The 16,651-nt window shown below is 46.1% G+C and overlaps 1 protein-coding gene across 3 annotated transcripts in view; it reads right to left on the reverse strand.

The window, feature by feature from the left end:
* kirrel3l (kirre like nephrin family adhesion molecule 3, like) overlaps positions 1 to 16,651 on the reverse strand; it is a 31,635-nt gene continuing 14,984 nt past the window's right edge. The window contains exons 2-15 of one of the 3 annotated variants that reach the window (XM_013912256.1): positions 10,298 to 10,450; positions 9,520 to 9,669; positions 7,424 to 7,581; positions 5,822 to 5,972; positions 5,576 to 5,681; positions 5,183 to 5,331; positions 4,926 to 5,053; positions 3,594 to 3,720; positions 3,038 to 3,138; positions 2,137 to 2,335; positions 1,196 to 1,315; positions 894 to 1,003; positions 651 to 740; positions 1 to 533 (exon numbers count right to left, since the gene is read on the reverse strand). In XM_013912256.1, coding sequence (XP_013767710.1) covers positions 42 to 533; positions 651 to 740; positions 894 to 1,003; positions 1,196 to 1,315; positions 2,137 to 2,335; positions 3,038 to 3,138; positions 3,594 to 3,720; positions 4,926 to 5,053; positions 5,183 to 5,331; positions 5,576 to 5,681; positions 5,822 to 5,972; positions 7,424 to 7,581; positions 9,520 to 9,669; positions 10,298 to 10,450 — 2,234 coding nt within the window. In that variant the 3' untranslated portion in view covers positions 1 to 41. Of the gene's footprint in view, positions 534 to 650; positions 741 to 893; positions 1,004 to 1,195; positions 1,316 to 2,136; positions 2,336 to 3,037; positions 3,139 to 3,593; positions 3,721 to 4,925; positions 5,054 to 5,182; positions 5,332 to 5,575; positions 5,682 to 5,821; positions 5,973 to 7,423; positions 7,582 to 9,519; positions 9,670 to 10,297; positions 10,454 to 16,651 lie in introns of all 3 variants that reach the window. The other 2 variants (XM_005738402.1, XM_013912255.1) reach the window with 2 other exon arrangements.

Raw genomic sequence — 16,651 nt, forward strand, 5'->3', positions numbered from 1 at the left:
TACTCACTGCTTCTTTACTCTTTTTTTTTTTTTTGGCCCTATCAGACATGAGTCTGCATACGTTGCGAGGGCCGGCCATAGTCGGACTGCTGGGAGGACACTTGTGACGAGGCGTAAGAGAAGCGAGATGAGCTCGAGACCTTGCTGGCCTGATCTGATTGGTCGTACGCATCCACCTTCTCATAGGAAGCAGGCTTAACATAACTGGTGAAGGCGTGGCCATAAGTAGCAGGTAGGTAAGCAGTGCCACTGTAGAGGGGGTCAGTGGGATAAACTCCCCCCTGCTGGGCAGGCTGCTGCTGGGCAGCTTGCTGCTGTTCGTATGAGGTTCTGCTCACTGTGGTGGTTGCGTATCGGTGGGAGAAGTCATAGGCACGGGGTTGGGTGCCGTGCTGACCGTACACGGGGCTGGGGGAGGGCAGCTGCGATGGAGTGTAGACCGGCCGAGAATTGGGCACGTATTCAGAAAATCCGCTGCCGCGAATATGACGGTCGTCGTGGCCACGAACATTGTAGTAACCATTGGTAGGATCCTTTGAAAAAAAACAGAGGGAAAAAAACATCAATTTGACTTTAGTTCAGTATCATGTGGAAAAAAAGCATGCTTGCTATTTTGAGAGTTTCTTCAAGGAAGTGTTTTTCAGTTTTACCTTGATGTCCGATCTTTCGTCCTCCTCCTCTTCCAGGAGGTCGCTGTGTTCTGTGCGCGATGTCCCGGGAGACTCGCTGCTGTTTGGAGCCTGAGGGAAGACCAAGAATTATTAGGATGAACAAGACCTTACTAGAATAAGAACAAAAGAAAGCCTGAACATTACGTTATAATAGTACTGATTTCTCTCTCACAGTCCATGGAGATGTTCGACATACAGAGAAGCTGAACAAAATAGACCTACCATGGGTTCTTTGACATCTTCCTCGTCGTCGTTGCCGCGTGTAGCATTGTGATCGCTGTGAACAATCTGAACTCTGATGTCACTCTTGGAAAGACGAGTGCATCTTTTGCCTATGGGAAATGAGAACAGATTCACTCAACATTGCGAGGAAGATTTGTAAATCCAATTTACACGAAGCTTTCTATTCAAACTCAAGGTGAAACGGCACAAAATTGAACATAATCTTTTCAATTTTCAGCTCGCAGGCACTTTATTATGTTCGATTTGAAGAATTGGCTGTTGACCCTCCTGCCCATACTAACCGTTGAGCTCACCTTTGCCTGTGTGCCTGCAGCAGAGGGAGACCAGAGTGATGACACAGATGAGCAGGACACAGCCGCCACCTACTGCCCCACCTACAATTATCAACATCGGCAGTGCTTCTGCAAGAACAATGGTAACAGAAGAAATGCGTGGCAAAGAGGGTGAGGGTCGATGGTTTGTCAAGAGATGGGGAAGGTATGAAATGAGAGACAGCAGAACATAAGTGTCTAGGAAAGTGCATATTGGAGCAAATGAAAGGAACAGAAGAGATTCTGTTCTCTTTTTTTTTCTTGCCTAGCTAATCTGAAAAATGCTCTAGTGCCCATAAATTGATCTGCAGTAAGCCCTGATCTTCTCACAGTGACTGTAACATATGCTCATGTGGGCAATCCAGCATCTCACAGCCTGGCTATTGTCTCTAATCTCTCTGAAAGAAGGGTAACAAGGCCTGACATGCAATGAAGCAATAGACAGTAATCTAATTAGAGATTCCAGGAGATAGCGCTGCCCATTTCTCTGGAGACCCTGCTCTGCTACGTTGATGTAAATTACTGGCGAGGACCTCATTTTTGGTGTCTACTGCAACAAAGGTTTCCCCTAGCATCAGTGGAGTCGTACCACCGCTGTTTAATTTTAAAACCACTTAAGGGGCCTGCAGCCTGAGATGCTGAGCTTGGCTATAAGACATTGATAGAGACTATGATCCCAGCTGCAAACACATGTGGCTTCCTCTAATTGACTTTTGTCCCTAATCAATATCTATGTTATGGGGCAAACATATTCATTAAAGAAGCCATCTGCTGATTAAATCATATCGATTAGAAGAGCATAATTAAGATAAGCACGAGACGGGGGCACTACTTTTACCCAATCTTCACAGCAAGAACCGAGACTATCGCTATAACTCCTGTGCAGGAGTATTACTCTGGCCCGTGTGTACCTTGCTCCTTCAGCGTGACCAGGGCAGTGCCTGTGCCGAAGCGGTTCCAAGCAGTGCAGTTGTAGCGCAGCTGGAAATCTTGTGAAAGAGTCTCAGATAGCACCAGAGACGACACGACTCCGTGGTCACTGGTTACTGTCTGCACTGAGTAACGACCGGAGGAGCCGGAGGACAGGCTCATGTCCCCAAAGGTCCACACCTGTGGAGAAGAGTGAGAGAATAGACAACAGGGGGTAAGTCATTGTTCTATAAAGAATCCTTCACCTGTGAGCAAAGCAGAAGCCGGCACGGCTGTTTATCCTTAGATCCCTGCCTGCTGCTGTGTGAACGCCGGCTCTCTCTCTCTTGTGCTTTTTCCCTGCTGACCTCTGAGGTGCTCGGTGTCTGACACAACTCACGGACTCATGTTTAAGCTGCCTCCCACGTTTGCCCTGCAGGTGAAGCCTAAGGAGGGTTAGGTAGCTACACTGGGAAATAAGGCTACTTTTTGCCGCGTCTAGCACAGGGCCAGCAGGGCACCTGTCTCTCACTTCTCCTCGCACCCTAATTATCCTCTCTCAGCCCAGCGTACATTCAGCAGTTCAACAGGGTCAGACGACTGATGCCTCTTGGGCCGCTAATTGAATGTGGTCTGGCTGAAACCTGCAGGAAGCCATTCTTTCAGCAGCTCCGATAACTCCACAATCATTCCGGTCAGTGTCTGTGTATATGTTTTGTTTTAGCAAGCGAGGTGGAGATGTGCTGGTGCAAAGGTGTAGAGGTGAGGTTAGGGGTAAAGCTCATGTTAGTGATGCTGCTTATGTGGGCGGGGTAAGGAAGGGGGAGTATGTACAAACTGAGTGTGTGAGCTAATAAGCATTAGTGAATGACAACACACAACACAAATAAGAGGATCACTTACAATCTTATCAGGTGGGGGGCTGCTTCCCACCCGGCACTCCAGCTTGCCCTTGGAGTGTTTGACAGCGTGCTGTGTGGCCTCTGCTGTGATGATAGGTGGACCTGTGGGCAGATGAAAGAAAGTGAAGGAAATAAAGAGAGTTTTAAAAAAGACGTACAAGTGCAAGCATACAAAAAAACTAGACAGTAAAGTGGTGTTAGAAATAGAAATATATATCTATAGATGAATAACTAAGTAACCATTTCCTATATCAGGCCCATCCATTGGCACAAAAGATAAATCTGGTATGTATTAATCTCATGACTTTTCTGTAATCTTTGCTCTTTTTCTGAAATGTTTCATGAGAAAACTCTGCTTTGGTGTTTGAAACTATTGAAAATACTAAAAAAAATTTTTTAACTAAACAAGTAACTAGACACAGCAGTTGTCAACTGAATGAGTAAAAATAAAAAATAAAAATATAAGTTTTTAAAGTAATGAGGAGTAAATTTAACATAAAAAAAAAACATACTTAAGTGATTAATTTTTTTCTTTTGTTCTTTAAGAAACTTCTCACCATTTACAGTTAGAGTGACATCTCTTTCTGCAACTCCAATACGGGGTACAATGGCCTTGCAGGTGTATGTGCCAGCATCCTCCTGAGTAACAGCCTTCAGCTGCAAGGTGTTACCATTACTGAGCACCTAGTGAGAAATCCAGGGAGACAAGTGAGAATATGTTAGAGACAGAAAGAGACAGAAAGAACAAGGTGGTGAGCAGAAGAGGCAGGCGAAAGCAAAGTGGGACCTTTATCAGTGGCCCACTCACTGTGCAGGCAGCACAGAGGTGGGCTGACCATTGTAACAAATGCTGGTGGTTTGAGTTTAATTTCATTGTGAAGAGCTTTAATCACAGCATTAAGCACTCCAGCCACCGCTGAGTGACCGTGCTGCTGTGGAGATTGTTGCAATTAAACAGTGGGGACAGAACGAAGCATGTGTGAGTGGGCCCTAGCCTTTGGAGCTGCTACACTCACTCACTCCTTAGCTCATTGATCCTGTCATTCCATCAAGCTGTGATTAATCCATTTACCCCCGCGCCATCCTCCTCCCTCCCTCCATCTTCACATCTCCCTCTCACTCTACATTTTTTTTAATTTCACCACGCTTATGGAGTAACCCAATTAATCTATTACTCATGGCTGTGTGAGGGACAGTGGCAGTGGGTGGATTAGAAAAAATGTCTGCACCATTCCCTGAGTGTGGCTGAAAGCATTCTCTCTTTAACATGACAGCATTGCTTATGCCATCCCACAGCATTCTTGACCGGGGGTGCTTTTTCCAGCATAGCTTCAGAAATTACATTAGTTGCCAAGAGAGATCTCCTATGGGATGCCCCCACTAATGGTGTGCACGCTAGAACACTTTTACCAGCATGATGTAACGTGAAGGTGGAAGTGTCCCATTTGTTCCACCTGCAAAATTGACTTTAAGGAGATAGATACGCAAGCGTAGCTGGGCCTTTGTGCTGTCGAGAGGCAGGAGATACTGCTCTAAAAGTTACAAGTACAAGTACTGATTCTCCCCTTGAATGAGTGATTGATTGACCGATTGATTAAGTCGGGATTGTGACAACGTGTCGTGTGCTCTGATGGTGCTCTATGAATCTGTCATAGGACAGGCAGTTTTCTGCCAGAGGCTTTAGCCCTCAGGGAGAGTGGTTAGAGGAGGTGTTGAAGTTTCTGCCTGAAAAAAGGAAGTGTGGGAAAAAGTGTGAGGGATTCATGCCTCAAGGCCATGTGTGAATGTTTCTCTCCGGAGGAATGGTGCTGAGGTGTGGTGCTGAAGCTTTAGCATCAAGAAAATATGCTGGTGACTGGCTTTTTTTGTTGTTGTTGTTGTTGCCTTACCACACTGGAGCCTTGCTTGGTCCAAGCCAGGGTCAGAGGAGGGTTTCCAGTCCACGCACAAGTGAAGGCTGCATCCATGCCTGTATCCACTGTCATGGGCTTCGGCTCCGACAGCAGTCTGGGGCCAACTAGAAGGGAAGCAATGCAGGCGGCCAGTTAGAATCAGTAAGAGACTTTTTTAAAAAAAGCTGCTCTACCTTCAATATCTGAAAACACAGACCACACCGCGTACAGTGTTTGCCTTCAGTTAAACTTACACTGGACATCAACCAGAGTGCTGACATTGGTGCTGCCCACAGAGTTGGACACCTCACAGGAGACGGGGTCTGTGAAGTAGGAGTAGTCCACTGTCACCTCAAGGCTATCCCCATTTGCTTCGGAGATGGGGACTCCTCCTTTCGACCACCTGGAACAAATGAATGATCACAGCTCCATTAGTTCTGGTAAGGAACGGTGCGATGCGTATCAAAGTGGCTGTTAGCCGATTTGTGGATTGTGCCAATCAAACAGCCCATTTAATCCACGGAGTCTACTTGGCATCTTTTTGTCTCAGTTTATAACATTTTTGCAGCTTATAAAATTCATTTTATTAGGCTTTTATGTCTCAGTGCAACGCAGAGGTTTAGAGTGGACACAGAAAAGACAGATACCTGTATCCAGTGATTTCAGGATTGGCTGAGGCAGAGCAGATGAAGAGAACCTTGGCTCCCTCTGTTACAGTCTGAGGCTGGACTGACAGAGTCACTGAAGGGGGGTCTGTGAGAAGCAGAAACATTCATGTCACTGACATGCATGACTTTGCAAAAGCATTCATTGGTCTCCACAGAACACTGGTGACTGCATGCTGCACGTTGATAATTTCAGAGTGTTTGTAGGCAGGTGGATGCTGGACTCACGCTGGACATTGATAGTGACTGATGTCTGTCGTCCAGCAGGGGCAGCTGGGTTAACAACCCTGCAGGTGTAGGTGCGTCCGGAGTCACTGTCCTCTGGAATGATTGGAAGCATACTGACAGCTGTTTCCCTCTTCCTATCCTCCATTAGGGACTATGAAGAAGGACAAAAACGAAGAGGTGAGTAAAAATCAGCTCAGCGTCACACAACAAAGTTGCATGTCATTAGCGACTTCACCATTTACACACTGCCAGTCTTATTTTATTTTTTTCCATGCGTGAAGCATTAAAAATTGCCATCCTGTTCCTTGGCATGGCACTTAAATCATATATTTTATGATGCAGCAGGGGATATTGTGCTGTTCCCACATTTCTGAGAGTGTTCCCAGTCAGCGCTCCTTGTTTGTCATCATCTTTTAAATCTATTTACTGCTCACAGAAATCAATACGCCTAAGTGAGGAAAGGTGTAGATTCTGAGGATATGGCTCACTGCTCTCTCACTTTCTTCCTCTCTTCCTCATACATAAGAAAAAAAACAACAAAAAAAAGAAAGTGAAAGCTGAGCTGCCTGCGTGTCCTTTTTTTTGGTTGGTGACAGCGAGGGAGGGGTGTCACACATCATTGGAAAAGAGCAGGGGCGAGCCGAACCTTTTCCCTGGACAGCCAGATCAATGGAACAGGTCTTCCATTCTCTAAGCCAGACACACAAAAAGCATTTTTATGCTAGATCAAATCACATCCCTCCCTGTCGCCAGCCCTCACTTAGACAGAGCACAGCCTACCCCCAATTTCACTCCTAAACGTTGGAAATTCTCTTGTTCTTTCTTTTTTTTTATTTTCACAAAGCTATTAACAACACTTTGCTCTGTCTTCACTCCCCTCCACCCCTTTCTATTCCTCTCCTCCACATTCCTCACATCTCATCTCATCTCCTCTCTCTCCCCCTGTAGCTCGCTTCCTTCCCTCCTCACTGTGGGCTCTCGCCTCCTTAAATGTGGCGTTTAGCATCGTTTAGCGTGGTCAGAGAGCATGAAAAATGTGACACTTTCCCAGCCGCGGCTGGCTTACGCTCTGGCGCATCCCCATTGTGTTTTTACAATTGTTGTGGGTGATTTCTTCTTTGCAGAAACTCTACTGTATGAAACACTCATGCCTGTCTGAGCTTTGGCATGCTCCAGTTATGCTGTAGTGTGGCTGCATTAGTGAGCAAAAAAAGGGGAGGGAGTAGAGAGTGAAGAGGGCTGAGGTGGTGTGGGGTGAGGTGGTGTAGGGAGGGGAGAGAAGCTAGGGTGGAAGGGGTGGGGTGGGTAGGGGGGGTCAGCAATGAGTGGATGCGGAAGGGGGACTGCAGAGAGTAAGCGAACAAATCTTGTGAGGAAAGGGTGGCGATGGAAAAAGAAAGTGTGAGATACCGTGAAAGATAGATGGAGAAAAAAGCATCCAAACAGAAATGAGGAAAAAGATAGTATTATACCCCGAGAGAAAATATTTCTGTTTTTTGAATAGCTTTGCATTTATTTCTGCCCGCTGTTACAGTTTGTAATATTGTGTAGGTGTGTGGTGATTGAATGATAATGCAAAACACGGATCTGTTCTCACTGTACCTTGGAATAAATTGCAGTTTCCATGACTTCTCCATCTCTGTACCAGGTGATTTCAGCAGCAGGTTTGGCTCCCGAGGCTCTGCAGGTGAGGTTGTGCAGTGTGTGGGCCTTGAGACGTACAACGGGGCCGCCTTCCACCACAGGGTCAGAGGGAGGAACTGTAATGCAGAAACAAACATACAGCTCAAAACAAAAAGACTCATTGCAGCTCCGGGCGAGCGCAGAACCGCAAAGACGCATTACTGATATTGAGCTTGCTGTTGCTCTTAGCCCATCGTCAATATATAACAATACCTTCTTATTGCCAAGTGTCTATTTAACAAGGTGTAGTTTCAGACAGGAGAAAAGGCCGAGAGCTGTTGTCATTTGGTGAAAGAAAAAAAAAAAGCACACACACACTCAAACTTATTTATTTCCTTTCTTGGGGCTAGCATTATTGCTCTATTTGCTCTTACTGTTGCAGAGTGATGTTTCAACTGAATTGCTTATTTGTTCATTTATTTGCATGGTTTCGCACGCACCACTGTCAAGCCAAGCGTGCCACCCCTGATGAAGGCGTCTATCTCCCCAACCAATAAGGGAAGGCGTAAACATGGGGTTTGTGCTGGCCTTTCTTGCACCCTCTACCGAACCAATTTCACTGTGTGTATCTGAATTGTCAGAGGTCCTTCCGCTGCCGCGGCACGGACACTAATGGAATCCGAGTGCTAGGTGATTTTAATTTCCATGCCGATTCCCCTGACTGCACTCCCACCGTTGACTCCTTTGACTGTGCAGGATTGCTTTGGTCTCATCTGGCCACATTGATTTACGCACACACAGACACACACATACACTCACAAGTTAGGCGCACGCTCCCTCCTCATGTCCACACAAAAACATGAGCAATGCATCTGATTTCATTTATGTGTTTATGAAATGCACATAATGTTCATGAAGCACCAGCCACGGTGTCGGCCTTGGTCTTTCGAGAGTGCGTTTAATGTTGAAGAGGCAGTTTTATCAAGTTTTCATGACTGCCTCCACACACACTCTCTGGATGTGTGTGGGCATGTGGCGACCGCACTGCTTCGTGCTACGCTGCGCAGCTTTTGACGGTGACACGAGACAGATAGAGGTGGGCAGATGAGCTCGGGTGAGTCCTCAGATTCTGTTCATTTAGCTGAAATGTTTCTACCTACCACTCAATTTGCCCTCCCATTGTTGTGCTATCTGCACCACTTGTCACTCTGCCTCAGTGACTTTGAACAGACACCTCCATGCAACGGATGGATTCAGTGACAGCAGGGTCTTTGTGGAGAAATGTTCACATAAGCTGCAGCAACAGATCTCTATAATTGTTCCCTTTGAGTTTTCCTTTCTTGATGAAAAATGCTTGCCTTGCAGGTCCATTTATGGGCAATTGACAGGGCTAATTTATAGAGTGATATTCCTTTTCATGCCACCAGATGCCAGCAGTACTATGTCAACTCCAATTCCCAAAAGATCCGGCCCCCCTCCTCCTCCTCCTCCCCGTACTCCCCCATCCCTACCCCACTCCGCTCCACCTCACCCCACCTCTGAAGGTCTGTGTGAAGAAGTAGATCACTCACATCACGTTAATGTAAAAACCGCCGTGCGGTTGACAAATGTTGTGGCTCACTGTAAAATGTGCTAACTATGCAGACTTTCAAGCGACTACGCAAGTCATTTGTGACTGCAGCAATCACATTACCCTAGACGTCGAGAGTCTTGATTATCGCGACTAAGAATGCTGGCGTTTCTTTTTTTTTCCTCTTCTTCTCATAGTTGAGTCTTATTTGGTTTGAATTATGCTTTCAAGGCATGTTTTCCACTTGGAAACTGTACAGATAACGTTATCTATAAGCGTTATCTATATAAAAAAACCCAAACAAACTATGAAGTTTAAGACATTTAATGTTGTGTTTTGAAGGTGATTCATTTCAGGGGATGAACATGTATTATTAGGGTAGTTGTCTGCAAGCTTTTATGCTCTGCGATGAAGACACTCCCCTGATTTTTCCCAGGCACTGCCAGCCTGCAGGCCTTGGCACAAGGGCCGACTGTGAGGATCATGCGTGAGCTGTGTATCTTACCTAGTACAGTGAGCTTGGCACGGTGGGAGCGAAGCGCTGCCTGTGTAGCCTGACACTCATACACCGCGTCATCCGCCAACTCTGCTGAATCGATCTGCAAGCTGTGCTCGCCTGATAGCGGGTCGCCCATTAAGGAATAGCGTGTCCAGCCTGCGTGAAGCCAGCACAGAGAATAGAGTCAGAGACAAACAAACCAACCAACAACAAACACATAATGAAAGGACTATAAAATGAACAGACTTGTGTCCCGAACAAAGCCAAAAGAAACGTGGCAAGGCTCTTTAAGACACAAATGAAAGCAAGCAGCACCTCACAGGGCCAGGCATTGAGCTGTTGTGTTAGCAGAGCAGCGTGAGCCTAGAGATGCAACACGTGAGAAGGCTGCTGCATGGGAAGACTGTCCTTTAAATACAGGCACACTGAAGATGGGGTGGCTAAGGTCAAGAGGAAGCTTCTTCGCCTTTATGCTAGTCAGCCACACATTTAAATGTCAATGTGTGGCAAAAGCCAATTGATTATCCACCTTCTTACAAGAGTTAAAATGCTAAACAACAAATTAAAGTTCGGTGCGTGCAGCAGTAGCTGACCTGTCTGCAGTACATTGTTCACTCACCATTCATTTGTGTAAAACCCCAAAGGTTGACAGAGAGAGAGTTGATTTCTAATGAGGCCTGGCATTAATTGCAGCAGGACAGACAGAGACAGAGAGAGCACTAAACACAGAGAGGGCAGGAGAAGAAAAAAGAGGGGGCTGGAGAGAAGAAGCCAGTGATAATACCTGGTAGATCTCTCTCTCCTCCCAGTGCCAGGCCATCTTTGGTCCACTGTACCATTCCACGGTAACCCACGATGACACAAGGCAAGGTCACCGACTGACCGGATACAACCACCTGGTCCTGGGGCTGCTGGGAGAAGTAGGCTGCTTGGGTGGCTGCTGGAAGAAAAAATAAAAAGGAGACAATGTGAACAACTAAAATCTTTAAATTGACCTTTTCCTTGATGGCAAACTGCAAATTCATACCGAGAGTCACAATATGGCTATAAAATCTCGATGTATTGAATTCAGAAAATGTGATCACAGTAGATTTCTGCAGTGCCAGCAGAGACGCATGACGAGGAAAGTGAAACTTTCTCTGTAAGGGCTTTGACGAAATAATGCAACTATTTAAAAAAAAGCAGACTGACACGAACTGCTCAGCTTACTCTCCTGTTACCACAGCACTTGGTGGGAGAAATGGACATGCGTGAAAATATTATTTGTTCCCCCACTACAAATGCGTCTTCTAAGAGGAAGAGTCAGCTGTTACTCGTAACTTATTTAACTCTTTCCCAAGACCATATGGTTACATGCTCACTGACATGAAGCAAACACGCTTGTGGAGAGAAAACGCAGCCACTCCTTCAATGTGCTTTTTGTAAAAATGGATGTTAAACAATCAAAACTCCATTAAAGTTCCCTGGGGACCCGTTCATTCGAGCTTGCTGAAAGTCAGCGGAGACAACTGCCGCCACCGCTGTCGCCGTTTCGCTGCTGTGTTTAAGTCAAAGTCTCCCCGGATTGGCTGGCTTGCCTTCACACGCATGCAGAAACACAGCGTGAATATGGATTCGCAGCTCCTACAGTTTGTGCCACTATGCTTAAGATTGTGTATTACAAACCCCACTGGCAGGGGGGGAAGACGGCAGCACTCCAGAGAGAACTAATTCGTAAGGGAAGGCAGGAGGTGAGAGGGAGAAAGGCAGTTGGTTGGTTATCTAAGTAGGATGTCTGTGTGAGCTGGGAAGAGGACTTAAAAAACCTTCCCTCATTCTCCTCTCTTTGTTGCTCGGTGGAGAATGGAAGGGAAGGGGGACAGTGGAAGATAAAGAGGGTTCTATTCAGGCAGTGCTAAGCCCCCACTCCCCCCACCCCGAACTGCTTCTCTTGGTGGGAACGCTTAAACAGACAGGATCCCCCCTCCCTCCCAACATGAAGAAAGCCACTGAAAGGAGGGCAACATACGGCGGCCAGAGACACGCTATTGTCCTCTTGTCCCTCTCTTTTAATAGGCCTCTTCATTTCTAATCAATCCTGCTAAATGCAAGTTTAATAGCTTTTCAATAGCAGCTTTTCCCCCCAGAGGGTAGCTGGGATTTTCTCTACCCCCCCCCATCCTCCCCTTCTTTTACCCTCCATTCTTTCTAGTTTTTCTTTTCTGAAGGGGTGGTGTGTTGAGGGGCTTCCGTGGTTGTTGGCACTGTTTATCCTGCACTCAATTAACCACTTCATCTCAGGACTGCACCCTACCCTTCGCCTCCCTCACCCCTTTGCACCCTCCTGCCTCTGTCATCCAACAGCACGATTAAAGCCGCCAAACAGTGAGCTCATCAGGAACATGAGCGCTCAACACTTTAGACCGTTGTGGCTCTCGACAATTGCCTCGAAACCCATTTTCACATGCTCCCATTGTCTGTTACTCTCCATCTGGGCCAAACGAGGTGTTAATAGATCGAGTCGAGATGTAAAAAAAGAAGAAAAAAGAAAGATCAGAGAACAATGCATGTCGGCTCTCCAGTATCGTCTCCCTGTACATCATTTTTATGAAAGAGCTTTAAAAGCCGATTGAGCTGTGGGTGCAAACAGGTAGACTGCTGTATGTGTGGCACGCACTGGGGATCAAAAGAGGCCAATTTGAGAGCGTCAATAAGAAGTGAAACGTCTTCGAGTGAAGGCCATTAGGCATTTACCGAAGGCTGGCATTTTCCAGTCATACCTTCAAAAAAATGCTGTTTTAACAGTCTGCCCGCCTGTCCCTTACATTCTGCCGTTATGAGCTATTGAGCGTTTTCATTTTCCTCCCATTGCAAAGCGAGTTGGGGGATTTTCCTCTTTGTACTTGCAACAGTACAAACATTGATTGTAATTAAGTATCTTGCCCAGAGTATCTAAATGTTTACAATGGGTAATAGTTCACTGCATTGGTTGATTGTTTAGATGGATTACATGCATTGAATTGCTTCTCTTTACCTCGCCCACGTACAATTTCTCATGCTCACAAATGGCAATTAACACCATACGCACACACACTCACGCATATGCAGCCGTACAAATATAGAGTACGGAGCATGTGCTGTAGAGAATGTCTTCACGCCATATGAGTGATTCATTGCTCTCCAGATCCCTTATTGAAAATGCTCAACAGAACATCTCGACTGGCTAATGACTCATGCCAGATTCCTTTAATTCCTCCTTGCTGAATTAGACAATTCTTTGACGGTGTATTAGCAGCTTAATTACATGAATACATTTCTGACGGGGAGAGAGGGAGGAACGCAACCAGACAAAGAAGTAGTGGAGGAGAAGCAGTCAGAAGAAGTAGGGAGCTGTGGGTGTGAGGAGGCTTGTTCTTGGTGTGCTGCAGTGTCACATACACACATGCGTGTACACAAACGAAAACACACAAATAGTTTTCGGTGATTTTCAGCAGACTAAAAATGGGGAGCTCGTCTATTGGCTGCAGTTGAATCGCATTCGTAAAGAAAGACTTGAATCCCCTTGAAATTACAACATTTCTGCAGAGGATGTGAGTTTATTTATCGCGTTGTCTCGATTGCTACGCAGGTAAATATGTGCAGAGTAGATTAGTTATACAACACGTTCCGTGCTTAAATGTTACACTGACACCAAAAATGCAATATTCGCTCTTTCTCACCTTGCTGTGCGTATATGTGTGCGCGTGACTGCTTTTCCGTCCCCTAGTAACAAGGTCAAAAACACATTTGGCCAGATACATTTTAATCCGGATTTCTCAAAATGGAATATCATTTCACACCGCTGGATGCACATGGGGCTAAGTTTATGTGTGTCTGTGTGTGCGTGCATTTCCGCCTGACGCTGAGTGTGTGTTTGGGCTATGTATGTTTATGTCTGCCGTTTCATCTCAGTGTGTGAATGAGTGTGGAGGTTGGGGCTGCGTTAATAGGGTAAGCATCTTGTCAGGCACTGGAGGGCACATTTAGCAGTTACTTTGACACAGTGACTTTGCTGTTTCTGTCACATGGTTGGTGTTAAGTGCAAAACAGCCTCCCCGACTTGGGCGAAACCTATTAAAGAGCTTTGCGTTGACCCTGGAACTGCTTGCTCTCTCTCCTTCATCTGAACTGATAGGGGATGCGCTCGCATCAGGAAGGATCAGGAAGGGATGGACAGATGTCGGCAATGATCCGTCCTCCACTGGACATCTGCCTTGATAGAAATAGATTGAAGCAGTCATTCTGCGTGTGCGAGCGCGCGTGCGTATGTACGCGAGTGTGTCTCGTGTGCATTTATCCCGGTGGGGACTTTAACCTGACTGCACACAAACCTGTGGGAACAAAAATCAAGGTCCCCAGAGGTATGGACTGCTTTTTGAGGCTTAATACTTGGTTTTAGGTTCAGGGATAGCATCAGTTAAGGTTACGTGGATAACTGCGAATACCCAGACGAGTGTCATGGTCCGAAAGCGTTGTTGTTGCTGCTGTACTGTAGTTTCTGTGTAGACACGCTGCGGTCACAACAAACTCAAGGACGCTCGGACACCCCCTGTGGAGTCTTGCATTCAGCCCTCATGACAGAATTTGCACCAGTAGGACCCAAGCTAACTCTCGTACTTGGTAAAGTGGAAAGTATAACGCTGCCATTAGGATTAGGCATTCATTTATTGTGATGGATAAGGTGAAGGCTAGGGGATAAGAAATGCATTATCAATGAGGGAGTCCCTCTGGGCTACAGAAGTAAGATTTTTTTTAAAATAAAAAAAACTTTAATAATAAATAAATGATCTGAGCATCTGAGGGCACAAAAGTCAATTTAAGTGCATAAGTTGGAACCTTCAAATGAAAACTAAAATAACATCAGCTACTCCACTCTGTTCATTTTCCTATGTTTTACGATGACACTCAGCTGCTGATGGCAGTGTTTGCAAAGAGTTCTTATTTTAGTTCCGATTTTATGCCATGTCCTCATTCCCATCCAGTACGAAGAGTACAACATCCAGTCCTGTGGGGTCTATAAATGTAAGTGCTCTCAACTTGACTGGACAATTTGCTCTGTGCAGTAATAATTCAAAATGCTAAAAAAAAAGAAAAAAAGAAATAGCACCCGATATCTACTTGCATTTCAGCCCTGTGCTAACGGCAAAGACTCCCGAGCCCAGCTGGTGTGAGTTTTCCCACAATAAGAGCCAGAGATGAGAAAATGAGGAGGCAAAGCAGACAAAAAACATTACAAAACAAGGCAATTGGCAAAAAAGTGTCAAGCTTGGAATAAACAACCACTTTCTCCAAATGCCATCCATTGTGCCTTGTCTAGATAAGGCTTCTAAATCGGGCTGGAAAATGGGAGCTCCATTTCTCTCTGTATGGAATTATTATCCCTTTGTTTTGAGTCAGCCTCTTTTGTCTTCCTTTTCCTGTGTGTGTGTGTGTGCTTGTGTGTGCATATAAACAGAGAGTAATGCTGAGTAGTAGCTGAACCAAACAGTATGTCCCAAAGGGGACACGGCACCCATCTTATGTTTGATCTGGCTACTAAGCTCATTTCCGTGACTCTCACAGAACTTCTAAGGGGCTTAAAACACGCTAACAACAGATACCACCCACCAGCCCATGGCAGTATGGCCACCCGCCCCATCACACACACTATATGGGTGAGCACCTCTGTATTTTTCTTTAACTGTTGCAAACAGCTTCACCCTGTGCCTCTGCAGATGTCTGCATCTAGCCTACCTTAATGTAACCGAGCATCTCTTCCATCTTTTCTTTCCCACATTGCATTTCATCTGCACTCCCAACCGCCCACTCTCACTATCTTCTCTCCCATTTTGCTTTTTTTGTGCCCAAATTGCAGCCTAACAGCTTTTTAAGAGCTGTTTTGCTGGAGTTTAATCCTCCTAGCCTCCCCTTTCAGCCTTTATTCCATTGTGAAAATCTTGGCTCAGACCTAGGCCCCTTTTTAGAGAGTGGACCCGCTCATCCACCCAACCCCCTCCTGGTGTTCTGCCGAAACCCCAACCGCGGGCATTCTCTCCCATCCCTGCATCCATTCACAATCCAGCCCAATCCCCTCATTCCTCTGCTCATCACCTTTACGACCACACTCAGTGAACCGTGATACCTGAAATCAATACTTACCAGCCCCCCAACCTCGCGAGTTCTATAAGGTGCTACTAATTGTTGATTTGCTTTCTCCGTCGCTCTTCCTGCCACCACTCTGCTTTTCCAGACTCTGTGTCAGCTGTCATCTCTTACCAGACTCCCTTGCACTTTCCCTCCCCATCCCTTCCTCTACTCTATCCTGTATCCCCTTCCCCTGTCCCTTTTCTCTCTCTCTCTGCATCCCTGGTGTGAAAATCACAGGGGTTTGTGTCAGCTTGTCAACACAACACTCAAGAAAGCAGAGTAGGGGGGGAACAAGAGCAAAAAAAAAGAGGTACTATATTTTAGAAAGATCAGAAAAAACTGAGGTAAGGTAAAAATGGAAAAAGTGGGCTCCTGTCAGCTTCCAATTGCAAAGGAGGGAGCCTGAGAGGGGATTGATGGAATGCTGTAATCAGTCTGTCTCCGAGGCTGTCACCATGAGGTTTTTTCCCCTGCTGGAATAGGGCGCTGCACACATCAGGGCAGCAGTGAGGCTGATCGCATGGGTGAGCAGCAGCCGAGGTTCTCCCTGGGTAGCTGCTAACAGATGCAGTGGATAGTGTAATAGAGTGGTATGCATACGGGGAGAGGAAGGAGTGAGGGAAGAAAAGGGGAGGCTGGGTAAGAACCCAAGAGTGCTGATGTGACATAGTCAGCGTGTGAATGCACGTGAATGGTTCGCACAGTCAGTGTGCTGCAGTGCCCGACAATGTGCCATAAATACACTCATTCTTATACTGTCTTCTCACACTTGCCACTCACATGAGCACATTGATGCGCACTCAGTGTCAGAGGCCCATATCTTTAGGGTTTCTAGTGGGCAAAAGCATCTCTCTGAGTATAATTCCAACACAGCTTTTTTAAACAGCTCCCCTACACTGAAGCCGAGAGCTAGGGGAGCTGAGAGCTGACTCCATACAGACAGATAGTAAGTGACTGGCTGGCTGGCAGGAGGACAGGAAATAAAAAAGCCATA

The sequence above is a fragment of the Pundamilia nyererei genome, unplaced genomic scaffold (assembly GCF_000239375.1).
Source record: "Pundamilia nyererei isolate P.nyererei 1_Seehausen unplaced genomic scaffold, PunNye1.0 scaffold00084, whole genome shotgun sequence".
In the NCBI taxonomy this organism is placed as follows: Eukaryota; Metazoa; Chordata; class Actinopteri; order Cichliformes; family Cichlidae; genus Pundamilia; species Pundamilia nyererei.